The sequence below is a fragment of the Anolis carolinensis genome, unplaced genomic scaffold (assembly GCF_035594765.1).
Source record: "Anolis carolinensis isolate JA03-04 unplaced genomic scaffold, rAnoCar3.1.pri scaffold_10, whole genome shotgun sequence".
In the NCBI taxonomy this organism is placed as follows: Eukaryota; Metazoa; Chordata; class Lepidosauria; order Squamata; family Dactyloidae; genus Anolis; species Anolis carolinensis.
In genome coordinates this window covers 9189764-9216308 of record NW_026943821.1, presented here as the reverse complement: position 1 = coordinate 9216308, position 26545 = coordinate 9189764, and the positions used below count along the sequence as shown (strand labels likewise).

Genomic DNA, 26545 nt, shown 5'->3' with positions numbered 1-26545 from the left:
AAACGTCATCGTACTGTAGTGACAGCTCTACAACTACACAACATCTCGTGGAATGCCGGGATTTGCAGTCTAGGGAGGAGGCTTGAGAAGTCTCAACTGAAGGGCTGTAGGGCCTCTCTGAACTACAAGTACCAGAACACCACCGAAGGGAACATAGCGCTATGAAAGTTTTAATGTAGAGGCGTGGTCTCGGCTGTCCGCTAGGCCAAGCGAAAATGGCGGCGGCCACTACGACGTCGGCTCGAGTTGGGCTTCGTTCTTTGAAGCGGTTGCTGCTAGGCCGCACGCGGTTTCCCGGTCGGGCCCCAGTCCGAGGCCTTCGCACTGGAGTGAGTTCCTCGAGGCTAAAGGCTCTCCTGTGTAGAAACCCCTGGAAGAGGCTTTTCTGTCTGTTCTCCCGCCCCAGATTATGGGAGAGGAGGACCAGCTCTTCCCATACTGGGCTCGATGCGCTTTGCACGTGTGGATGGACCAGTTGACCTGGAAAAGGGGGGTTGAGGAAAGAGCTTCCTGTCTGTGGAAAGGGGGCTGCCGCCTTATCATTATCATTATCATTATTATTATTGTATGACACAGCAAACAAGATAGATATGCTGTATTTCATATCACAAAATCACAAGTCGAACACTTCCCAAGTGTCTAGGACTGTGATGTATTTTCGGATGATGCGTGCAGATCCCAGCAGGGTGGCCTTTTGCAGTTGACAGATCGTAATTTTGTCAATGTCTGTTGTTTCCAAATGCCGGCTGAGATCTTTTGGCACGTCACCCAATGTGCCCATCACCACCGGGACCACCTGCACTGGTTTCTGCCAGAGTCTTCAAAGTTCAATCTTGAGATCCTGATAGCGGCTGAGTTTTTCCTGTTGTTTTTCGTCAATGCGACTGTCCCTTGGGATGGCAACATTTATGATCCAAACCTTTTTCTTTTCCACAACTGTGATGTCTGGTGTGTTGTGTTCCAGAACTTTGTCAGTCTGGATTCGGAAATCCCACAGTATCTTTGTATGCTCATTCTCCAATACTTTTGCAGGTTTGTGATCCCACCAGTTCTTTGCTGCTGGGAGGTGGTACTTAAGGCATAAGTTCCAATGAATCATTTGGGCCACATAGTTGTGCCTCTGTTTGTAGTCTGTCTGTCTGCGATTTTCTTACAGCAGCTGAGGAGATGATCAATGGTTTCGTCGGTTTCCTTGCACAGTCTGCATTTTGGGTCATCAGCTGATTTTTCGATCTTGGCTTTAATTGCCTTTGTTCTGATGTCTTGCTCCTGGGCTGCAAGGATCAAGCCTTCTGTCTCCTTCAGTGTCCCATTCATGAGCCATAGCCAGGTCTTCTTCTTCTTATTATTATTATTATTATGCTTTGGTCTGTTGGGTTCCATTATTGTTTTTATTTTGATTATTCTGCTTTTATCTCTTGGTCGCCATTCTTCTTCTTCTTCTTCTTATTATTAATAATAATAATAGTAATAATAATATGCTTTTACCTCTTGGCTGCCATTATTATTATTATTATTATTATTATTATTATTATTATGCTGTTGCCTGTTGGTTTCCTGAGTCCCCATTGGGGTTGGGAACAACAGGATATAAATAGAGTAAATAAGATAAATAAATTGTTATTATTATTCCACTTTTATGTCTTGGTTGCCATTATTACTATTATTATTATTTATCTCTGTTATTATTATTATTATTATTATTATTATTATTATTATTCATGTACCTCTTGGTTGCCCTTATTGTTATTCTGCTTTTATATCTTCATTGCCATTATTAATATTTTTGTGCTTTATATCTCTGAGTCACTATTATTATTATTCTGCTTTTATCTCATGGTTGCCATTATTATTTTTCTGCTTTTATCTCTTGGTTAACACATATTTATTTATATCCCGCTTCTATCTGTGTGTGAGACACACAAAGTGGCCCAAGGGGGCTTCAAGGGGGGCATAGAATTTTTGTGATTAATTGCCATGCTTAATTCCACCAAAATATTTTGTGGGTTTTTCCAAGAAACAATTTTCCAGCCTGTGAGCCACTTTGCATCTCAATCGATACATACGATAATACTGGTAATCATAATAATTATGATTATGATGATGATAATAATAATAGACAGGAGTAGGGTCTGTCTTCAAGTCATTTCTGACATGTAGTGGTCCAAAAGCAAACATATTGAGTCTCTGTGAGAGATAACAGCATTAGGCGTTAAACAAATATAGTACAGTAGAGTCTCACTTATCCAACATAAACCGGCCGGCAGAACGTTGGATAAGTGAATATGTTGGATAATAAGGAGAGATTAAGGAGAAGCCTATTAAACATCAAATTAGGTCATGATTTTACAAATTAAGCACCAGAACATCATGTCTAACAATAAATTTGACAGAAAAAGTAGTTCAATATGCAGTAATGCTATGTAGTAATTACCGTATTTACGAATTTAGCACCAAAATATCATGATGTATTGACAACATTGACTACAAAAATGCGTTGGATAATCCAGAACGTTGGATAAGCGAGTGTTGGATAAGTGAGACTCTACTGTAATAGTGATAATAATAATGAATTTTTTCTTGGTAATATTTCTTCAAAGCCCTTGCATTCCTCTGAGGCTGAGAGAGAGTCACCTGCCTAGAGGTCACCCAAGGTCATTTCCATGGCTGAGCAGAGAATTAAGGGCTATATATGTTCAAAATATTTATATACAGTTGGGATACACCCCGAATTTGTTGCAGGGAGATTTCTTTTTAATCTGCACCTAAGTGTGCAAATCATTCCAGTTGCTTTTTGAAGTGAATGAGACTATCCTCAGATGATCTTTTTACCCAAAGGATCATCTGAGGATATTTAGGATTTTTTTTTTAAAAAAATGCTGTTTCAAATAAAGTGGGAAGGGGGGGTGAAGTGGGAAGACTCCCTTTCTGCCTATTTGAGACTTTGCAGTTACTGAAACTGAGGGGAGGAGACACTCTCGGCCTTGTGACTTTCTCTTCCCCAATTGGGCCATTTCAAGGGGCGTGTTGTTTTCGTGGCCAGCATCCAGTCCTCTCCACCCTCCTCTTTGGTTTGATTTACTTATGGAGATCAATTTGTTTCCTTGTCACAGCTTTTCACGGCCCAAGATCAACAGAGATTAAAAAAAATTTACATCTCAGACTTGACTTTGACAAGGGCATCCTGTTTCTTAATTAAACACATCCTTCCCGTATCTGACACCTTAATCTGCTCTTATTTTTAATTACCAATTCAGACTGAGCTGGATGTTTTTAGACTACAGATCCCAGCAACTCTATTCAGCCATAGCCAGTGGGTGAGAGGTGCTGGGAGGTCAAGTTCATCATCTGGATTGGGTTATTCCCACCCTTGACATAAAATACTATTTGTTAATTCTATAAAGTAGCTCTGTCTCCATTGCTAAAATCACTTTAGAGATGTAAAGGGTGTCCGTAAAGTCTCCTTACCATTTAAATAGTAAAGAGACTTGAAATGATAGAGACTTTATGGACATCCTGTATATTTGTTTCTCCTTGAAAAGCGCTATTTTCCAACAGTGAGGAGGAAATGAAGGCACATTTAGAAAGTAGTAGGAAGAGAAATTACTCTTTCCCTTGAGGTGCCTTGAGTCCCTATATTGGGAGAAAGTGGGATACAAATAAATGAATACATTTCCCCAAACACCTTTCTCTTCTGGCAGTTTCAGTGACGAATTTTAGACTTGTATCTTATGTTTAATATCTGTTTTGTGTATTTTAATATGTATTTTGTGGAAATATGTTTTGATATGTGTATTTTAAAGAACGTGTGTTTTACAATGTTGTAACCCACCTCGAGCCGCAAGGAGAGGCAGGCAAGAAATAAAAATTATTATTATTTGATACACAACAAGATTAGTACACAGCAAACAAGATCACTAAGCTGGCTGTTGTATTGGATCACATGTCAGACACTTCCCAAGTGTCTAGGACTATGTGATGTATCAGTGAATAATGCGTGCAGATCCAAGTAGGGTGGCCCTTTGGAGCTGACCGATGGTAATTTTATCTGTGCTGATTGTTTTCAAGTGCTGGCCAAGGTCTTTAGGCACTTCACCCAGTGTGCCGATCACCACTGGGACCAACTTGACTGACTTGTGCCAGAGTCTGCAGTTCAATCTTTAAATCCTCATATCTTATCACCTTTTCCAACTTCTTCTCTTCAATTCTGCTAGGATTGCACCATCAATCCTAGGTGACAGCAAATTATTGTTATTACTACTACTACTACTACTACTACTACTATATTGCCAGAATCTGGATGGTTGGTGTTGCAACACAGATTCCTTAAAGTGCCAGGCCAGACGTTAGTAAAAATACAGTTTATTAGTTCACAACCAAATGGAGCCCAAAAACAAACTCAAAAGGCTCAGAACACTTAATCTTCAGTGTGAAACAGAATTCCCAGCAATCAACACAAAACCCCAGACCCTGGAAAATAACCCGGATTAAACCGGAGTATAATCTGGTTTAAAAACAAACTTTGTAAAACAACAAAGAAGGCATTCCAATTCCCAGCAGGATGTCAGCAGGCTGGAATTGACGACCCTGGACCAGCAGGGGCCTGAAGACGTCTGTCGAAGTCACCCAAACACAATGTTGACGTCGTTGAGTCCAGTCCGGGTCAGAGAAGGAGAAGTCAGCAATATGAAATCCAGTCCAGGTCAGAGAAGGAGAAGTCAGCAATACGAAATCCAGTCCAGGTCATACACAGAGCCAAAGCGTAGAAGGCAGCACGGCAAGTTCACAGAAGTCTTCCCAAAGTACGTCTTCCCAAACAGCTCACATGGACACACGAACACCCAACAACACTTTGCCGACTGCAAAGGTGATCCATTTCCAAAATCCACTTTTATTCACAAACCATCCTCAGAACTAGAATCAGCCAACACCCTGCTAGCAGCTGCAGCCTGTTGCCTCAATTCCTCCGCAGAGCTAGAATCAGACAACGCCCCACCAGACCTCCTTTCAGCTGAAGCCCCTTGCCGATCCCTCCACCCAGTCCATCTTTTATCCAAACCTATAATTCCCCAAGACCCAGCTGGATCCCCATTGTGCCAACCCTCAAATGTGTCGCTACTTGTGGGGTCTCTAAAGATGTCCTGGATCTCTTGCACCTGGATCCGTTTCCTTTGTTGCTCCTCATCGGAATCTTGCTCACTAGTAGTCTTTCTTCCTCTTCTAGTGCACCTAGTACAGTAGAGTCTCACTTATCCAAGCTAAACGGGCCGGCAGAAGCTTGGATAAGCGAATATCTTGGATAATAAGGAAGGATTAAGGAAAAGCCTATTAAACATCAAATTAGGTTATGATTTTACAAATTAAGCACCTAAACATCATATTCTATAACAAACTAGCTGTGCCCGGCCACGCGTTGCTGTGGCGAAGTATGGTGGTATGGGAAATAAAGTATTGAGGAACTGGTGGTAGTTAAGGTAAAGGGTCCCCTGGGTTGAGTGGGTTGCTAGGAGACCAAGTGAGCGGAGCTTAGCCTTCTAACTGGCAGCAATTGGATAAAAACAATTATTCCTCTCCCTCTAATTAGGTCTTTATTTTTCTTTTCTTTTTGTTGTATCAACCTAGAGGCATGGATGATGGGTTCTGCTGTCAATTTTCGAGGTTGTGGGGTGTTTACTTTTGTTGTTTTGTCCGCTGCCGTGATGCCATCACTCTTTTATATATATAGATTTGACAGAAAAAGTAGTTGAATATGCAGTAATGTTATGTTTTAATTATTGTATTTACGAATTTAGCACCAAAATATCACGATATATTGAAAACATTGACTACAAAAATGGCTTGGATTATCCAGAGGCTTGGATAAGTGAAACTCTACTGTAGTATCATTACTCAAAGACTCCATCACAACAGTTGGATTCAACAGAATATTGGAAGCTCAGTTGAGTATAACTTATCATTTCCAGGTTTGGGGTTAGCTAGATGACCCCCAGTGAACCTTCTGTGGCTCTCCTTTTAAAAATACAAGTCAAAGGGCCAGCTCTTGCTTAGAACATCTGTGTAATAGCGGCGTTTGGAGTGATTGAAATGCCAGATATTGTGCTGCTGTGCTAATATTTACGTGCCTTTTTCTAGGGATGCCTCCAACAGCAGGAAGAGTTTACCTCCCTTGAAGAGAAGCCGCAATTCCCCGGTGCTTCAGCTGAGTTTGTGGACAGGCTCGAGTTCATCCAACCCAATGTCATTTCCGGAATTCCCATCTACCGGGTTATGGACCGGCAGGGGCAGATTGTCAATCTCAGTGAGGACCCGCAGGTGAGACATAAGGATCCATTGGCCAAACCCTTAAGACTGGGAAAAATCCACACAATTTGAAAGATCCATATTTCACCTTGTAAAAGTCATCATCACATAATCGTCACACCCTTTTTTTAGCTCCCAAAATTGTCTTCCAGTCTTTCATCGTGTAATCATCACATGTATATTGTTTGGGGTTCATCTCCTTCCTCCCTCCCCTCCTTTCTCCAAGGCAGTTTGGAAGGGGAAGAGAAACAGAAACAGCTTTTTGGGGCTCAGATCATCCCTCCTCCTCCTTTCTCGGTGCAGAAACTGGAGAATCAAAGGCACATTTTTTCTTTTTCACATAATGGTCGAACAACACCCTCTTTGGGGAAAAGGTTGGCGACCATTATGTGGCAAAATATGGTAATTAGTTCAAGCCCTATTTAAATATTTTTCTTCCAGTGCCATTTCCTGTGTTGCTTCATCACTTTCTTTGTTGCAGCTTTCCAAGGAGCAAGTCTTGAAGTTCTACAAGAGCATGACCCTTCTGAACACTATGGATCGGATCCTCTATGAATCACAGAGGCAGGTAAAGCCACAGCCCACAAACTTGGAACTGGCAGACTGAGGAAGAGTTTGACTATCCAACATACATGGAACAATGGCTTCAAACTACAGGAAAGGAGATTCCACCTGAACATTAAGAAGAACTTCCTCACTGTGAGAGCTGTTCAGCAGTGGAACTCTCTGCCCAGGAGTGTGGTGGAGGCTCCTTTTTTGAAGGCTTTTAAACAGAGGCTGGATGGCCATCTGTCAGGGGTGCTTTGAATGCTGTTTCCTGTTTCTTGTCAGGGGGTTGGACTGGATGGCCCATGAAGTCTCTTCCAACTCTATGATTCTATAGTGTAAGAGCCCACAGATGGAGCTCTGCTGTGGTTCACTATCACCTTCAGCATTGTTTTGTGTCTTAGCCTTTGTGAGGAGCCATTATTTGACTGGCGGAGAGCACAGAGAGAGATCAGAGAAGCATCTGACTGTGCCTCTGGAGGTGGAAACCAATGTCATCTGCTGAGATCTGTAGGATTCAAGCAAGCAGTGTCATTAGTCTGAGTCTCTATAGGGCTCAGTCAGATGCTTCTCCAACCCCCCGTGCACTCTCCTTGTCAGCCATAGGATGAACAGTCATGAGGAAAACATGAGAGTGGACAGGGCTTTGAGTCATTGTTGTGGGTGAAAGAGAATGCCAATCTCAACAATAACAATTAAGGAAGATACAAGCATAAAATGGATTTATGCTTGCTTTCGTCAGGGACTTTTTTATTCAGGTTCATAAAAAGTGTTACAGGAGCTTTCTCCCAACTTGGAAATGGGTGAACTAGCACAAGAGTGGCCATGATCTGAAGGACTCTCTTTTGGCCCTTAAGATGAGAGTTGCCCCTGCCCAGAAAACAAAACCCCAACAGTTTAGATGTTTGAAAGTACAGGGCAAATTTCAGGAGTGTGTTATGTAGGAAGCTGCCAGAAATGTCTACTTTTTAGCTTCAAAAAACATGAGGAGGGATTTCTATCCTTAATGTGTTGATAGAGACCAAAGTATGGAGACCGTGATCTTTCTTCCATAAAAGCAAGCTTGCCTTTCTTTTCCTAGGGGCGAATTTCCTTTTACATGACCAATTATGGGGAGGAAGGCACCCATATTGGCAGTGCAGCTGCTCTCGATGACACTGACCTTGTGTTTGGGCAGTATCGGGAAGCAGGTAAGGAGCCATGGGAATGTGAATCTTTGCTTGTTTTGTTCTCATGTGCAAAAATGGATAATGTCAGAAGTATTTTTCACAAGAGTGAGTTATTCTTGTGAATTATTCAGTGGTCCTTGATATCTCAGACCTTTTGCCTTGGGGGGAATCATTTGCTTTGAGTGATGATTGATGTGTTAATCACACTATGTAACACGATTTTTGTTCCTGGGTTATAATTGTCATTTCCTAATTGGTTCTATCATAAAAAACATAGGGAAAATTTATTAAACTGCAAAAACTTTGTTTTTGCTGGACATCCTGTAGCACATTTTGCTATCATTTGTCAATGAATATCTTCTCGAGTCTCAACCAATTCAACCTAGTTTGTGGCAGCCACAAAAATGAAGTTTCTGAAGTTATTTATTTCGTGTCAAAAGCATTGTACAAGTTTCTGGAGTAGAACAACTACTTTCAAAGTAAGGACTGCACAACTAAACAGGAAATAACGCTTCCAAACCAGAAACAGAAAATGTTTCAAATTTTGTTACATAATGTAAACTGAGTAAGTTTTATATTCTGTAACAGTTCACTACAGCAAAATCCTTAATACATGTTTACCTTTTCTGCAATTTAACCTTCAACATGGCTTTCTGGTTTGATATCTATTTAGAGATCAATTCATTAATGTCATAATTTGGCTTTGTTTTTTTCCCCTTTTTCTTAGACAATTCTTTTTTTTTTTGGTTGCTCTTCATTCACTTTATTTGAGGAAAATAAGATGACTGGATTGCGAGAAAAGGATGTACTTCAGAGTTTTTGAACCACCCTAACGAAAGCTGCTGAACCCTTTGTTTATGTGGAAATGTTATTAATATTATTGATATATGACTAGGCAGATAAACCAGTATGTCTATTTTAGTATACACAGGGACACTTAGGGTTTGATTGCATTGCTCCCTTTTCAACTGAAAGGGCAAGATTCTTTCTCTTCTCACTCCAGTGTAGCCCATCAAATAAGATCTCTCTGTGGAGTTATTGTTGATCCTGAACTTGGCCTTTTTCCTAACATGTCAGTGATTAGCTATTTAGGAGCTCAATATAACTGTTATATGAAGAATCTCAGTGACCTGAGGTTTAGGGAATGTTTTAATGATGCTCATTGCAATGTATTAATCTGTTTTTTTATCTGTATTTTGTGTTTTTTCTTTCCTGTATTGAATTTTCTATGCTATGTTATTTTGCTGTTTTAGCCATGTACGCCGCTTCAAGTGCCACCCATGGGAGAAAAGTAAATAAATAATGATACTAAACCAGTATGGGACTGGTAGCAGTACCTTTCTATCTAATGTGGTCTCTCTTTTTGTTTGTTTCTTTAGGTGTCCTGATGCACAGGGGGTACCCTCTGGACCTCTTTATGGCGCAATGCTATGGCAATGCCACTGACCCTGGAAAAGGTCGCCAGATGCCTGTGCATTACGGCTGCAAGGATTTGCATTTTGTTACGATATCATCCCCACTGGCTACTCAAATCCCACAAGGTGAGGCACAACCAGGTTCAAACGCTTCCTTTATTTGGGAGGGAGGGAAATATGAGAAGCATCCTTGTGTGCTCCAGAAATCAAATACAGGCACTGCCAATCAGAACTGAGAATATCAAACCGAAATAGATAGATTAGTGGCTTGACTTGCTCTAGAATTGCTTGATAAGAGTTTTAACTATTTTTAATACTGTTAATATTTAATTCTATTTTAATGTTTATATGTGTTTAGGTTTTTAACCGTTTTGTATTGGTTTTTACATAAACCACTCTGAGCCTCTTTTTAGAGAGAAAAAGCAGCATATAAATATTATTTCTATAATAATAATAATAGTGTGTTCATAGAAAAGTTTGAAACTGTTAATTTCTTGGAATACTCAATTCTATTCTCAATTCTAGTCCATAGTTCTGTTCCTTTTGAGACAAATTCTAGGATTGTGTGACCATTAAGGTAGACTATGTCTGTTCAGGATCCTTAACAATGGATGATAACATTGGTCCCATAGGGTTGTTGTGTGTTGTGCGGGCTGTTTCCTGTACTGTAATGTATGTAATGTAATGTATTGTTTTTATAATGTCGATTTTATTGTGTTTTATTTATTGTAATATGTCTTAATTGTTGTTTTCGGGCCTTTGTCCCGTGTTAGCCACCCCGAGTCCCTGTTGGGAGATGGTGGTGGGATAGAAAAATAAAGTTACTTACTTACTTTTTTAGCGAGAAGAAGTGACTGAAGTGAAGTAGTTGTTTCTGCAGACACATAATAAATTGCCTAAGCATTGCTCCCCTTTCATATTGTTCTCATTCCTCCCTCCTCTTCCTCTTGGCAGCTGTCGGCTCTGCTTATGCCATCAAGAGGGAGAATAACAACCGGATTGTGATCTGCTACTTTGGGGAAGGGGCTGCCAGTGAGGGCGATGCCCATGCAGGGTTCAATTTTGCCGCCACCCTGGAATGCCCCATCATTTTCTTTTGCCGGAACAATGGTTACGCCATCTCCACCCCAACCTCTGAGCAGTACCGGGGTGATGGAATTGGTAAGAATGTCAGGATGCAAGATGCCATCAAGCCCCCCAAGTTCCCCACTGGGATCTTGGTGAAGAAATCCAGGAAAATTGTGAAAGATCAGTGAGAAACCTTTCATATTAGAGTGGTACTCATTTCAACTCATCACAGCTCTGAATGTTTACACTATTTTTCAGGATGAACAAAAAAGATTATTACAATACAGTTCTAAACCTCTGCACTGTTCTAAAGTAGTAATTGATGGACAGTTGCTGTTCCATGAGCTATCAGTTACCAGTCCCCAGCAAAAATAGAACCAGTTGCCATGGGTACAAATATTGTACTGGTCGATGTGTTGTCGAAGATTTCCATGGCCAGAATCACAGGGTTGTTGTATGTTTTCCAGGCTGTATGGCCATGCTCCAGAAGTATTCTCTCCTGATCTTTCACCCACATATATGGCAGGCATATATGGCAGAAGTTGCCTGCCTTAGATGTGGGTGAAACGTCAGAAGAGAATACTTCTGGAACATGGCCATACAGCCCAGAAAACGCCCAACAACCCATTGTACTGTTCCTTGGCACATTATGGGAAATGAGTCCCTTAGGTCAGAACTGAGGAGCACCGCTATACATATTTACTCAGAGGCAAAACCCATTGAGTTTTGGTAGGACACATATCCAGGAAATGGACACAAGAACTCAGCCTGATCAATCTTCCACGATCCCATGAGTAGTGGGTTATTTCATTTCACCCAGCTTTATATATCTGGGTATATATTTAGATGTAACCACCATTCTCTAGTAGCAGGAAAAGCTCTGGATTTTTAAAATATTGCCTGGTGCAGGTGTTTAGAGTGGAAAGCTATCAAAGTCCTGCCATCATCAGTCATTAATATTGAGAATAGTTATTATGTCAAATTTGTAAGTATCAAAGTTTAGCAGAGAAACATCTCAGACTGTGTGTTGTCAAAGGCTTTCATGGCCGGAATCACTGGGTTGCTGTGAGTTTTCCGGGATGTATAGCCATGTTCCAGAAGTATTCTCCCCTGATGTTTTGCCCACATCTATGGCAGGCATCCTCAGAAGTTTTGAGGTCTGTTGCAAATGAGGCAAGTGGGGTTTATATATCTGTGGAATGTCCAGGGTGGGAGCAAGAACTCTTGTCTGTTTGAGGCAAGTGTGAATGTTGTAATTGGTCAGCTTGATTAGCATTGAATAACCTTGCAGATTCAAAGCCTGGCTGCTTCTTGCCTGAGGGAATCCTTTGTTGGGAGGTGTTAGCAGGCGGTGATTGTTTCTTGTCTGGAATTCTGTTTTCTGAATGTTGTTCATTATTTACTGTCCTGATTTTAGAGTTTTTAAATACAGGCTTTGAATCTGCAAGGTCATTAAATGCTAGTAAAGGTGGCCAAAGGTAACATTCACATTCATTGCCTCAGACAAACAAGAGTTCTTTCTCCCAACCTAGACTTTCCACAGATATATAAACCCCATTTGCCTAGTTTACAACAAACCTCACAACCTTTGAGGATGCCTGCCATAGATGTGGGCGAAACGTCAGGGAGAATGTTTCTGGAACATGGCCATACAGCCCAGAAAATTCACAGCAACCCATCTCAGACTGTGTCTATGTAGGTCTAGAATTCACAGTGCTATCTATGCCAGTGTTTATGTGGTTTTTTATTTTTATTTGTTTTATCCTGTTTTATGAAGTGTATGTATTCATTTAAATGCTGATATAAAAATAACTCTGTTGGTGCAAGCACATACACACAAATACCCACAGCAACTGAATAGCCAAGCATGTCAATATATCTTTTCCACCTGCAGCTGCCCGGGGTCCTGGATATGGCATCCACTCCATCCGGGTGGATGGCAACGACGTCTTTGCGGTGTACAACGCCACCAAGGAGGCCCGGCGCCGGGCTGTAGCAGAGAACCAGCCATTCCTCATTGAGGCCATGACCTACAGGTGAGAATGAGATTGTGAGGTGGGAATAGAATATTGATCTGATACGAAGCAGTGTGTCTGGGAAGAGGTGGTTTCATTGCTGGATAACGAGGGAAGAGCTTAAGCAAAACAAACCCAGGAATGTGCCAGAACCAGTTTTAGTTAAACGAGAAACATAAACACTTAAGTCTTTTCAGGGTCTGAATACAGAACAGAAGGTAATACAAACAAAGTCCCAAGTTTACAATCGCACAAACAGTAGTCGGGGTTTCAAAATCAAGTCAGGTAAGCAAGGGAAAACTAACATCCAAAGGTACAAACTGAATCAAGCCAGGAAGTCAGGCCAGAGTTCAGGTACAAGGTTAATAACAACAACAGCAACTTTATTTTTGTACCTGGCCTCCATCTCCCCGAAGAGACTCAGGGTGGCTTACATCGGGACGAGCCCGATCAACATAGTTAAAATAACACACTGGTTCCAAGGTATAACAGGCATAAAGCAAGGTCTCAATTTTCAACAGAGTTCAAGACAGGATCACAAGAATAAGGTCTGGGTATTGTGATTCAGGAGCCCCGGTGGCAAAGTGCATTAAAGCGCTGAGCTGCTGAACTTGCAGACCGAAAGGTCCCAGGTTCAAATCCCAGGAGCGGCTTGAGCGCCCGCTGTTAGCTCCAGCTCCTGCCAACCTAGCAGTTCGAAAACATGCCAATGTGAGTAGATCAATAGGTACCGCTCCGGCGGGAAGGTAACGGCGCTCCATGCAGTCACGCTGGCCACATGACCTTGGAGGTGTCTATGGACAACGCCAGCTCTTCGGCTTAGAAATGGAGATGAGCACCAACCCCCAGAGTCACACATGACTGGACTTAACGTCAGGGGAAACCTTTACCTTTACTTATTGTGATTCAACCCAGGGCTAACAGGCAAAATATAAGTCCCACACTTCAACAGTTACTATTCCCAAGAGCAATTTCTTGCAGACCTCTTTTTATGCAGAGATTCTCAGCTGCTGCTGATACGAGCAGGCCTTCACCAATAATCTCTGCAACCTCTGAAACATCATGTGGAAAGGAAGGTCAACTTGGCCTCTTCCAAACAGGAGACAGCTTAATCCCTTCCAAGCACTCAGCAGCAGCTAAACCAAACCTACCAAACTGCTGGTCATGACAAAATCATTGTATGTTTGTTCTTTCAGGATCGGGCACCACAGCACCAGTGATGACAGCTCTGCGTATCGCTCAGTGGATGAAGTCAACTATTGGGACAAACAGGACCATCCCATCTCTCGACTCCGTCACTATATGACTGGGCGAGGCTGGTGGGATGAAGAGCAGGAGAAGATCTGGCGCAAGAAATCCCGCAAAAGAGTAGGTGGCAGGATTGAATGGCCGTCTCCCTTCGTGAGTGCACCAGAACAAGCGGTAGTCAAAACAATCCCACATTCTCACCTTGACGGCTTTCCCCGCTCCCTTCCCTTTCCCAGAAATCCCCACAATCTGAGGAAAATCAGGGCTATTCTTACCTGCAGAACTTACATTATTTTAATGAATACCATCAGTGGGAGGGGGGCGTTTTTTTCAGGGGGAGCTGAGTTTGAATTTTAAGTTTATTCTTAATACTGTTAATACTTAATTTTATTTTAATGATTGTATATTTTAAAGCTTTAAATTGATTTCACTGTAAGCCACTTTGAGTCTCTTTTTAGAGATAAAAAGCAGGGTATAATTAATTAATTGATTAATTAATAATGCTATAAAAACACAATTTTTTAAAAAAATTTGGGTCAGGGACCTTTGGGGATTACCGGTGCAGAATTTCTCCTTGTCCCCAAGGACAAGACTTGAGTACCGTGGAGACTTATGTAAAGATTAAGACCTCAGGTTTTCTACACCGAAATATAAATCTTTGAAGACGTGGCCTTCACCTCTGGCTTCATGTTTGCCTTCTCTTCCACTTTTCTCCAGGTGATGGAGGCCTTCGAAGAGGCAGAGCGCAAGCTGAAACCCAAATTCCAGCACCTCTTTTCGGATGTCTACTCAGAGATGCCCTGGCACATCCAGAAGCAGCAGGAATCCCTGGAGCGCCACCTCAAGCAGTATGGCGAACACTACCCCCTGGACCACTATGAGAAGTGATTTGTAAGTCATCCCCTCGCTCTTCAATGAGTAGGATTTGCAGAAAATAACTTTAGCTCAAAGAAAGATCAATTTGTAATCACTTCCTTCTCACCATGATAATGGTGCGAAACTAGTTCCGACTCCTCTGTTAAGAGATTTGTGGACAAACGTGGTAAAGGACAAGCACCTATAAGCTCTGGCACCTTTAGTCGCTCCAGCTCAGCTTGGGTTAACTACCTGCTGCCTTGTTTTGCCCCAATTTTAAACACAGATATATTTTTTCGTTGAACATAGCCTTATTTAAAGCACAGGAGCAGTTGATGGCTCTTCTGCTGTGCATATGAACTGCCTTATCTGTGCCGTTCCTTTGCTGGACCAACTTCTCCTGCGTCCTGTTACATCTGTCTCCCTTGGTTCTATTCCACAAACACTGGGAAAGAACCAACATGCAACATCTTGGTTTCCTTTCCCAGAGAAGTTGTGTCCAAAAAAAAAAAAACATATTTGCCAAAATGTTTTCCAGTTCCCCTCAAACACTTTTGGGAGAAAGCAATGGATGTATGTGTTTGAGAGAGAATGGGATTTTCCACTTTCCTTTAAAGGTAAACTTGTGGTGGCCGTATAAATCCAGTCCGTGCTTATGTGTTTTGGAGCAGACCTGGCCAATAACTCCAGAAATTTGTCTTTAGCTAATTCATTGACATAGTACAAGGGCTTTCCTTGGAAATTAGTGAGGAAGCAACTGTTGTATACCTTCTGACTATCAACAAAACTAAATTGGTGCTGAAAACAAAATTCAAAAAAAAAAAAAAAAAAAGAGGTGGATATCAACTGGGCTTTTGCCTGATTGTCTTTCCTGGCCATAAGGTTTGTATTTCCAGCACCTCTGCAAGTATTCAGCACTCTCTTGAACTGTTAGGTTTTTCCTTAATCATAACTGTTAGATAGAAAGCACAAGATTTAACTGGGGCTTAGAGAGAATAATTTGTGAATGTCAGCTACTCCAGGCAGCTGTATGTTTGGTAAGACGGCAAGTTGGCAAAGTAATAAAAGGATTTTACAATATTTTCCTCCTGTTTTTGTCTTTACTTAAACCATTTCTTTGGGAAACACAATTTCCACAACACTACGTCTTTGGTTGTGGAAGTTGGGTTCCTGAATTGAACAACACCAGTTGGTTGGGGAAAGCTATTTTCCATGTCCTCAGAAACTATGCGTTGTTGAAGGCTTTCATGGTTGGAATCACTGGGTTTCTGTGAGTTTTCCAGGCTGTTTGGCTGTGAAGCATTTTCTTTTGATGTTTCACCCACATCTATGGCAGGCATCCTCAGAGGTTGTGAGGTTTGTTGAGAACTAAGCAAGTGGAGTTTTAATATCTGGAATGATATCCAGGGTTGGAGAAAGAATTCTTGTCTGTTGGAGGCAAGTGTGAATGTTGTAATTGGCCAGCTTGATCAGCATTGAATAGCCTTGCAGCTTCAAAGCTTGGCTGCTTCCTGCCTGGGGAAATCTTTTATTGAGAGGTGTTACCTGGCCCTAATTGTTTCTTGTTTGGAATTCCCCTGTTGTTGAGTGTTGTTCTTTATTTACTGTATTGATTTTAGAGTTTTTTTTAATACTGGCAGCCAGATTGTGTTCATTTTCATGGTTTCCTCCTTTCTGTTGAAATTGTCCATATGCCTGTGGATTGCAGTGACTTCTCTGTGTCATCTGACATGGTGGTTGTTAGAGTGCTCCAGCTTTTCTGTGTTCTCAAATAATATGTTGTGCCCAAGTTGGTTTATCAAATGATCTGATGCGGCTGTCTAGTACTATCATTAAAAAAACTCTAAAATCAGAACAGTAAATAAAGAACAACATTCAAAAATGGGAATTTCAGACAAGACACAATCAGGGCCAGTTAATCACCTCCCAACAAAGGATTCCCCCAAACAGGAAACAGCCAGGCTTTGAAATTGCAAGGCTGTTAAATACTAATCAAGCTGACCAATTCCAATATTCACACTTGCCTCCAATAGATGTCCTTTCTCTCACCCTGGACATCCCATAGATACATAAACCCCACTTGCCTAGTTTCCAACAAACCTCACAACTTCTGAGGATGCCTGCCATAGATGTGGGTGAAATGTCAGGAGAGAATGCTTCTGGAACATGGCCATACAGCCTGGAAAACTCATAGCAACCCAATGATTCTGGCCATGAAGGTTTTCAACAACACATTTCTGGAGTGGCAACACTACATCTTTGGCTGTGGAAGCCATGTTCCTGAATGGAGTCACACCAGTTTGTTGGGGAAAGCTACTTTCCATGTACTCAGAGACTTGTTTTCATTACTTAACAGGAGTTGGCTTTATGTCCTGGGTTGAAATAAATTCTGCTTCAGCTGTTCTGCAAACATACAGAAGTAGGTAATGTGAAGTTGGTGGGGTGGATCTCGAAAATAACATTCTGAGAATTGTGTCCAGTTATTGTCTTGCGGGTGATTGTCCTAATTTACTTGTCACATAGAATGACATTTACTTGTTTCCTTGCATTTCCAGTTTTTATGTGGATTTTCTTTTACCCAGTTGATTTCATTTGTCATCTTTTCTTTAAACAAACAGTACTTGCTTTCACAGGGAAAAGAGGCCAAACTGTTTAAGTGTAAACTGAAAATGTATTCTCGAAGGCTTTCATGGCCGGAATCACTGGGTTGCTCATTTTCCAGGCTGTATGGCTATGTTCCAGAAGCATTCTCTCCTGACATCTATGGCAGACATCCTCAGAGGTTGTGAGGTCTGTGGGAAACTAGGCAAGTTGGGGTTTATTATCTGTGGAAAGTCCAGGATGGGAGAAAGAACTCTTGTCTGTGAATGTTGTAATTGATCACCTTGATTAGCATTTAATGGCCTTACAGATTCAAAGCCTGACTGCTTTCTGCCTGGGAGAATCCTTTGTTGGGAGGTGTTAGCTGAATATGCAAGTCCATTAAATGCTTATCAAGGTGATCAATTGCAACATTCACACTTGCCTCAAAGAGTTCTTTCTCCCAACCTAGACTTTCCACAGATATATAAACCTCACTTTGTCTAGTTTCCAACAGACCTCACAACCTCTGAAGATGCCTGGGTGAAATGTCAGGAGAGAATGCTTCTGGAGCATGGCCATACAGCTCAGAAAACTCACAGCAACCCAAGCTGAAAATGATTTTCGTCATCTCTATTTTGGATGTTTAAGACTAAATAGGGCAACAGCTCGATTCAGCAAGAATTAAACTGGTACTTTCAAAGGTGCAAGAATAAATACATTCTGAAGAGTAGCAGCAAGTGAGCTTAAAGCCTTGGAGTTACAAAATCCAAAATACACCGCACCTGAGACTCATTTTATTATATATTATATTTCTTATATATTTATATACATCATTACAGTGTTTGGATTATGACGTTCTCCACATTTAAACAGGTCACACAAAAATATCAGCGCCTTCTTCGACCTAAAGCAGCTGTGAAAGGAAGAGCAACTGGCAGCTTAGATGAACATCTATTTTTACCATCGCAAAGTTTTACCTTTTTCTTTCAAGCCATATTTAAACGCTAAATGGTGACGAAAGGTGTCACTGGTTTACTCCACTCCTTTGTTTGCCCAGCTGTAGGTTTCTTGGCTTCATCAGAAAAAAAACAGGAAGGTTAAAATAGGAGAAAAGAAAGCAAAGAAGAAAGCCTGTTGGGGCCCGACCTGATATTACAGACAGATCAAGTAGAGTAGTGGTTCTCAACCTGTGGGTCCCCAGATGTTTTGGCCTTCGACTCCCAGAAATCCTAACAGCTGGTAAATTGGTTGGGATTTCTGGGAGTTGTAGGCCAAAACAGTTGGGGACCCACAGGTTGAGAACCACTGAAGTAGAGTTATAGACAGGGAAGGGGACAACCAAGAAACGTGACACCTCAGAAGCATTTTCAGGGGTGACACTTCCACATCTGGTGTGGTTATCAACTATAGTCTTTGGAAAAGGAAAAATATATTCTAGCTTTTAGGACGATTAAAGTTTCCATTGACTCATACTTCCACTAAACGGCTGGAAGTTTTCACAGCAAGCATGCTTTGAAAGTACCTGAAATGTTATGACTTGAATCGAAGTGGGACTACAAAGCTGAGTTTACCAATGGAAGTCATAAGGATCTATTATAAATCCTTTCACATTTCAGTCAGGAAGCCCTGAGAAAATGTTTAAAATTGCCTTCAAACTCTGGGGGAAAGAATATTTCTAACCTTGAGCTATCATTGCTGTCCTCCGTGGCTCTCTGTTTTTAGATGTAGTAACTTACTATTTAAAGCACATGGCAGTAAATGCTTTTCCTTGAAATACACAAGATTGGGTTTAAGTACAGAGAGTGTGCCGAACTCCAGATGTTGTGGAACTCCCATATATTGGCTGCATTGGCAAAGGCAGTAGGGCAGTGGTTCTCAACCTGGGGTCCCCAAATATTTTTGGCCTACAACTCCCAAAAAAATCCCAGCCAGTTTATCAGCTGTTAGGATTTCTGGGAGTTGAAAGCCAAAAACATCTGGGGACCCCAGGTTGAGAATCACTGCAGTAGGGTTTGTGTGTGTGTGTCAGGAGCGACTTGAGAAACTGCAAGTTGCTTCTGGTGTGAAATAATTGGCCGTCTGCAAGAACATTGCCAGGGGACGCCCAGATGTTTTGATGTTTTACCATCCTTGTGAAAGGCTTCTCTCATGTCCCTGCATGGAGCTGATAAAGAGAGCTCATCCGCGCTCTCCCCAGGTTGGATTTGAACCGGCAACCTTCAGCAAGTCATAAGAAAAAACTATAAAACGAACCGGCAACCCAAGCAAGTCATAAGTCCTGCCGTCACCCACTGCGCCACCGGGGGCTCCAGTAGGGAGTTGTAATCCAACAACATCCAGAGAAGCCATGAAGAGCAATCTACCCAACAACCTACTCCAAGTTTGGGAAACCTCTTCTAATTTAAGGCCTGAATTCAATTTGAGAGAAGTTTACCAGTATGTGTTCCCATAATAGACCAGGTAAAAGGGCAGAACTAAAAATGCCATAATTCAGCTGAAAGCTCTTAGATGCCAGTGAGAACATTTTATGGGACAACCTTTCATATTTTGTGGGAGAAAGAACAGCCCAAAGATGGCAAATCATCCAACAATGGTGTCACGGAGAAGTGGGCATAGTCACTGAGAAACCCCAAAAGGTAGATTGGACCCTGGGATCTAGAATTCCAGCCTTAATCTATAAAGGGCAGCTCTTTGCCAGGATTTCAAATAGTTCCTCAACTTCGAAGTCCATTTTGGATGTACTCCTAATGGTTCATGACTGCTGCCAATTCAGACCTGAGCTGTAGTCCTTTTCCCTTCCAGTAACCCTGTTAAAAATTGTGACATCTTCATTCCCTTTTCCAAACATCACCCAACAACCTACTTAACAGACTTCCTCCCTCTCTTCCCTGCCAGAGTGGAGAGATGGTTCCCTGAGCACAAAGTTCAGAAGACGCCAACTGAAATGGCCCAATGTCTTCTTTTGTCTAGTGCTTTTGTTTCCAACAGCGGCTAACCCAACTGGTTCCAAGGACCTTGTGACCTGGGCATTGAAGCAATGGCCTGTCCTAAGCCACTGGAATTCAAATAGTTACTATCTCCAAATCTGCAATATAAGGAGGTCATGCTCAAACCCCTGCCACATGCAGGATGCATAGCAAAAACCCATTTGGGACACAGAAGGCATGCCACTCCCATCTCCTGCCTCTACTTCCTATTGCTCCTGGAACCTCCACACTCAGAGGTCTGCTAGTCCTGACTCCCTTCAGCACCTGAGTTCTGAGTCCGTGATTCGTTTCCAGAGCTGAAGGGTCTGCTGAGGACTACGTCGGTGCACCAAGAGCAGCTTTCTGTGTACACAAGGGTCCTCACGGTCCTTCTCTGCAATATCGAAGGTCTGGAAGCCTGGGTGAGTCTCAGGGTGGATGCCCAAGGCTTGAAAGCAGAGCCCTGTGTAAACATCATCGATAGGGTAGAAGGCTATGTGTCGCGACACAAAGTGGAGCCACCGGGCTAGTGATCCAGAGAAGATGTAGCCACCACCCCCTGCATAGGATGGGTAAGGACCCACGTAGTACGATTCTGGCACATAGTACTTGCTTTTGCGGATGCGGAATGGTGAAGCATTTGCCATCACCTGCCCCATGTACAGTGGCTTTTGAACATCTAAAGACCCCAAGTAATCCAAGACTTTGGGTGTGTTGATAAAAACATCATCGTCCCCCTTCAAAATGAAACTGACATCTCGGCAGTACTCCAGTGTCCAGTTGAGGAAGAGGTTGTCCTTCAGAGTCAAGTTGAAGAAGGTGTCCTCAAAGTCCCACATTAAAATGTCCCCAAAAAGCTGGCTCTCGTAATCCACCAGCCGTTGCAAGCGAGGTCCAGAACGGCCCTGGGCCGTGCCTAACAAGAAAACGGTGCGGATGGGTAACCCGCCAGGGGCACCCTCCTGTCCCCATGTGTCCCGCACAGCCTGGCGGGCAGCAAAGTTTCCAGGCAAAGATTTGATGGCTAAGAGCAAGAAAGTGTGGTTCTTGCCGCTGCTGATGCACTTGGTCGGCTGGTTGATCAAGAGCGGAAAAGTCCGGCATTCGTCGTATAGAATGAAGTTCCTGTAAAGCTCCGAGTAGGAACCAAAGTCTTTGATCTTGGACGCTTTATCTGCAGCTCTGGAACCAAAACATTCATCCCGTGAAGCATTGCCTTCCAAGTCACCTTCCAGAACCCGGAAGATACGGTGCTGTTTCTCATTCCAGTAGGCTTTGGCCCTTGGGATGCTTTGCCGTAGCTGTTGCATGGAAGCATTGAAGTGTTGTGGGATGAATACCAGTGCCTCTTCTTTGGAGGGCTGGGCGGGTGTGATGGGGCTGCTGTGCCAACCGGCTCCATGGGGAGTTGGAAAGCGCTCCTCCTCTTCAGCAGTCCACTCTATATACGCCTTGAGGGCTACTAGCGTCAGAAGAGCAGTGGCCACTGTGAGGCATCGTGAGCCTCTCATTCTTTTCCTAAGGAGGGGAAAAAACAAGCAAAACAAAAAGTTAGAACTGGGAAAGGACTAGAACCCAGAGTCATGCAATAAAGCTGACTAGTGGGACATTCCAGAGAGAGAAAAGGCAATGCAGAGATAAACTATGTACTTTGTTACTGTTAACAAATCATTTCTGAATGATAGGAACCCTAAGGTGACCCTGTTACGGGGCTTTCTTGACAAGATGTGTTCAGAGGGGGTTGCCCTTGCCTTCATCTGAAGCCAAGAGGATATGACTTGCCCAAAGTCACCAAAGGAGTTTCCGTGGCCAAGCCGAGATTCGAACCCTGGTCTCCAGGGTCCTGGTCCAATGCTCAAACCACTGCACCATGCTGATTCTTCAGTAGCATGCACTAGACAGTTAAACAAAACATAATAATTGTATAATATTGTCATTGGGAACCAGCAACTGAAAAAGTTGATCGTCTTTATAATTTGCACTCAAAGGCCACATTTATGGTCCTTTCAAGAAAATCCCTGTTGATATTTGAGGTTTCTGTAAACAACTTCCCAAAAGAACAATGAAAGGCTATATTAAACATTCTGGAAGGAAGCTACAAATCCCACTGAAGAGAGAAGCTGACCTAGACCTTTCTTCTCAGTGCTTTCTGACATTTCCCATAAGCCAATTTTCAAAAATCTTCTCTGCCACTTGGTGTTGCTGTTAAATATTAAGTGCTCCCAGTCTTGGCCTGCTTCCATTTCAGCTTGAGTGGAGCTCATTTCCTTGCATGGTTGAGTTTTCTCTCCCTAACCTCCTATGTTTCTTTGTTCTGCTTGAAACAATGAATTTGGCTTCGAGAGATGGAAAGTCATGATTTAAGATTGGGGCAGGTTGGTGTGTTTTGTTACAATAAAGTCAAGGCAAATTTCCTTTTAAAAACTCAGTGTATCCACTGACTATGAGATTACTCTATTAGCAAAAGGGCTGGGATGCTTCTCTGATATACACAATTTGCTCCATTAGTTGTCACCAATAAATCTTATGTATAGCAGGAATGCATGTCAGTGTTTGGCACCAAAACATTTCCAGTACATGGTACCAAGTGAGCTATTTTTTAGAATTTTGTGACTGAATTTTCTAATGTCATTGGGTTCTACCCTATAGCCCTACCAACCACCCTAACTTCTTTACCTATAAATATTGTTGAATAACTTTTTTCCAGCAATGAAATTGCCATTTAGTAGTCCAATTGAGTCCAGTTGAGCCAGTCTCTCCCAATAAGGACGTCTCTGCTCAGAGTTGCATAACCGAAGGATGGTTGCAGAATTTGATACCTACAGATTCTTGTATGAATGGAGCTGAGCCATACCTCCGGGAAGTATGTGTATTGGTTGTTAAATGGATTTTACACATCTTAGCAGGTTAGAGCTAGCAAAGTAAGTGTTGGTTAACATAGTGCAGTGATTTGAGTTAAAGATCTAGGAGACCAGGGTTCAAACCTTACACAATCATGGTGACCCATGGGGAGGCAATGACAATCCCCCTCTGAACAATCCTTTCCAAGAAAACCCCACTATAGGTTCGTCTTAGGGTTACCATAATTCAGAAATGACTTGAAGGCACACAACAACAAAGTGGCATTACACAAACATATATTTTTTCTTGATTGTGCAAGGGTGGTGATGACTTCTGCAACAAGAGTGTGCAACGTTCTGCCATTTATTATGCAATCAGATGCACAACAGTATCATTGTCCCATGTTACATGACACAACCAGTAAACAAGATCTTGATCTACTAGCATGATGTATAGATGTTTTCATAGTTTCAGGTGATCATGTCTGACTGGAAATGTATAAACTTTAATGCAAAAGAACCCCACTAAATAGAGGATACATAGCATTACACATATACCCCTCCCATGGATAGCTGCTCCCTGTCTGCAAACACCCAGGGCATTTGTTCTGCCAAGAGAACGCTAAATATAAATCCCACAGCATTCCTTTGAGGAAGCTCCATCAGACACAGTGCATGATAAGACACATACCAGCTGCACAGGATGGAAATCCCACATCACAGCACACTGACAGTAAAGGAATATACAGGCTACAATGCCAACATGAGTCATGCCTTTCCTTCGATTCGGCTCTGGACAGGTTATGCATTTCCAACACCATCCATGTCCATGTGGCACTGATTTAATATGCCGGTATATTGATTTCAATTATGTATATTCTACTTTTTTCTCCAATGATGGGACATATAGTTTTTTTCCTCCCCACTTTGTGTCCCCAACAAACCTCCAAGGTCGATCAGGATATTTAGGCTGATTCCACCCAAATGGTCATGGTTTGGTCAGAATTATTTACTTCTTATACCTTTACTGAAAAAAAAGCAACATGGTTTTAGCATTGAACCATGGGTCCTGTAGAATACGTGGAGTTTGACACCACTTTTACCACCTTGGCTCAAAGTTATGGAATCCAGGGAGGTGTAGTTTGGTGAGACACCAGCACTTTCTGGCAGAGAACGCTAAAGACTGCAAAATTACAACTCCCATGATTTTATAGCCTTGAGTCATGGCAGCTAAAGTGGTTTCAAATTGCATTCATTCTACAGTGTAAATGTACTATGGGTGCTAAGGATCAGATTTCAAATCTTCAATGGCTCTGGAAACTTACTGGGTGGCCTTGAGCAAGTCACATTCTCTATCCCAGTGGTTCCCAACCTGTGGTCCTCAAGAACTAAAATATGGTCCATGGCCTCACTGTTACTACTACAAATAATAACAGCCCAACCAAAACAAAAAAATGGTCTTGATGTCTTCATTTTTAGGCCTGTTCCTGGGGTTATTTGGGATGCTGATTCAGAAAATTGCATTGAATAGACCACATCAGCTCTGGATTATTAAATATGGTTTAATGTGGGCAAGCAGATGGCGACTACTGGATGGCATATGTTCTGTATCAGAAACTAGAGCTGATGTGGTCTATCCAATGCAATTTTCTGAATCAGCATCCCAAATAACCAAACCGAATCTAAAGTTGACCAAAAACTGATTCGTAACCCTTTTGGTACTAATGTTGGAGAGTGGTCCCTGGTCAAAGTGGTCCCTGATCAAAAAAAGGTTGGGAACTATTGCTCTATCCTGTGATAATTTGAAATGACTTCAAGGCACACAACAAAAATAAGTTTAGTCATTGCTTGGTGGATTCTGGGTCTTGCAGTCTAACAAGTTACTTTATCCAGCTCTGTTGCAGTCAAGCCGTTCAAGATCACCACCTTCAACAAACACAGAGAAATCTACGTGAACTTCACCCATCAGGTGAAAACATCCTTTTCTCAATACAACCTTTTTTGTGCCTTCCTCTGTTTTGCAACTCTCACTATCATAGGCAGATAAAACAAAGATGCTTCCTCATCACTACTTCCTGATTTCGCTCCATAATTTGGCTTAATTTGATTATTTTATTAGACAAGGACTCGGATCACCACCACCCATCTGGCTGAAAGCATCTACAGACTGGTAGCTAATGCATTTTGCCCAAACCGCCTTTGGTTGCCCCGTAATTTCTTCCATCTCTCAGAGAAAGAACCATGAAGCAGAAGCAAAGCAATTTCCTCGTTGACTCAACATTTGTCAGGCTCACAATAAAATACGTTTTAAGGGTGGTATTTTCCTTTGTCATGCACAGAGGCATGCCATGTGCATATTTATCAAAGTCCTATTTTGGGTTGGCTTCCCAGTAAATAGGTGATGTTAAGTCGACAGGCAACAGTTACGTTGCCTGTCGGATTAAATCGTTTTATAGTTTTTTCTTATGCAAGGAATCCTCAGAAGTGGTTTTGCCAGTTCCTTCCTCTGAAATATTGCCTATAGCATATGGTATTCAGTGACAGTCTCCCATCCAAGGAATATCCTGTTTGGTATCTAAGATCAGACCGGATCTGGTGCCTTTAGGATATTTAGGTAACGACTACGCAGTGTAATCTTAAGCATCTCTACTCATGTATTCCCTAACTTGCTTCCCGATAATCTAATACATTACTATTAAATATATTCTCTAGCTAACATCTCCCAACAAAGGATTCCCCCAGGCAGGAAGCAGCCAGGCTTTGAAGATGCAAGGCTTTTCAATGCTAATCAAGGTGGCCAGAGGTAACATTCACACTTGCTTCCAACAGACAAGAGTTCTTTCTCCCACCCTGGACATTCCACAGATATATAAACTCCACTTGCCATACGTGCAAAGCCTGTCATGCATCAAACCCAATATAGGAATTGCTATTTCTCATTCTCCCTCAATCTGGGAGGGGAGAACAGGCAGAAAAGCCTCCTCCAGGGTGGGAGAAAGTTTGTTGGAGGCAAGTGTGAATGTTGCAGTTGACCACCTTGATTAGCATTGAATAGCCTTGCAGCTTCAAAGCCTGGCTGCTTCCTGCCTGGGGGAATCCTTTGTCGGCTAAATTGTACCATTCACACCTGCCTCCAACAGACAAGAGTTCTTTCTTCCACCCTGGACATTATTCCACAGATATATAAACCCCACTTGCCTAGTTTCCAGCAGACCTCACAACCTCTGAGGATGCCTGCCATAGTGGTGGGCGAAACAGCAAGAGAGAATGCTTCTGAAACATGGCCATACAGTCCGGAAAACTCACAGCAAACATATTCTCTATTTGGGAATAAACCCTCTTCATCTTCAGTCTCACACCTGGATAAATACATACATACATATATATATATACTGTATATATCTATATATATATTAAAGGGTAATGGAATCACGGCACCGGACAAAACAACTAAACTAAACCCCCCACAACCTCGAAAATTGACAGTACAACCTCTCATCCACGCCTCTACGTCCATACAACAAAAAGAAAAGAAAAATA

General features: G+C 42.1%; 2 protein-coding genes across 6 annotated transcripts in view; one reads left to right on the top strand and one right to left on the bottom strand.

Moving 5' to 3' along the window:
• Positions 1 to 64: 64 nt before the first annotated feature.
• bckdha (branched chain keto acid dehydrogenase E1 subunit alpha) lies at positions 65 to 15696 on the top strand. 3 transcript variants are annotated; one of them, XM_003222907.4, is made up of 9 exons: positions 65 to 329; positions 6133 to 6312; positions 6782 to 6868; positions 7928 to 8036; positions 9395 to 9556; positions 10385 to 10591; positions 12393 to 12534; positions 13710 to 13881; positions 14479 to 15696. In XM_003222907.4, exons 1-9 carry the CDS (start codon positions 216 to 218, stop codon positions 14647 to 14649), a joined length of 1344 nt encoding a protein of 447 aa, XP_003222955.1. In that variant the 5' UTR covers positions 65 to 215; the 3' UTR covers positions 14650 to 15696. The 3 variants fall into 3 exon arrangements, with proteins under 3 accessions (XP_003222955.1, XP_062818718.1, XP_008112066.1); XM_062962648.1 differs by lacking the exon at positions 65 to 329 and adding an exon at positions 717 to 1032; XM_008113859.3 differs by lacking the exon at positions 65 to 329 and adding an exon at positions 5796 to 5938.
• A 2275-nt stretch (positions 15697 to 17971) lies between these two features.
• The window catches only part of b3gnt8 (UDP-GlcNAc:betaGal beta-1,3-N-acetylglucosaminyltransferase 8), a 30767-nt gene continuing 22193 nt past the window's right edge, over positions 17972 to 26545 (bottom strand). For 2 of the 3 annotated variants that reach the window (XM_016994817.2, XM_008113860.3), the window contains exon 2: positions 17972 to 21683. In XM_016994817.2, the coding sequence (XP_016850306.1) occupies positions 20444 to 21676 (1233 nt within the window). In that variant the 5' untranslated portion in view covers positions 21677 to 21683 and the 3' untranslated portion in view covers positions 17972 to 20443. Of the gene's footprint in view, positions 26365 to 26545 lie in introns of all 3 variants that reach the window. The other variant, XM_062962647.1, reaches the window with a different exon arrangement.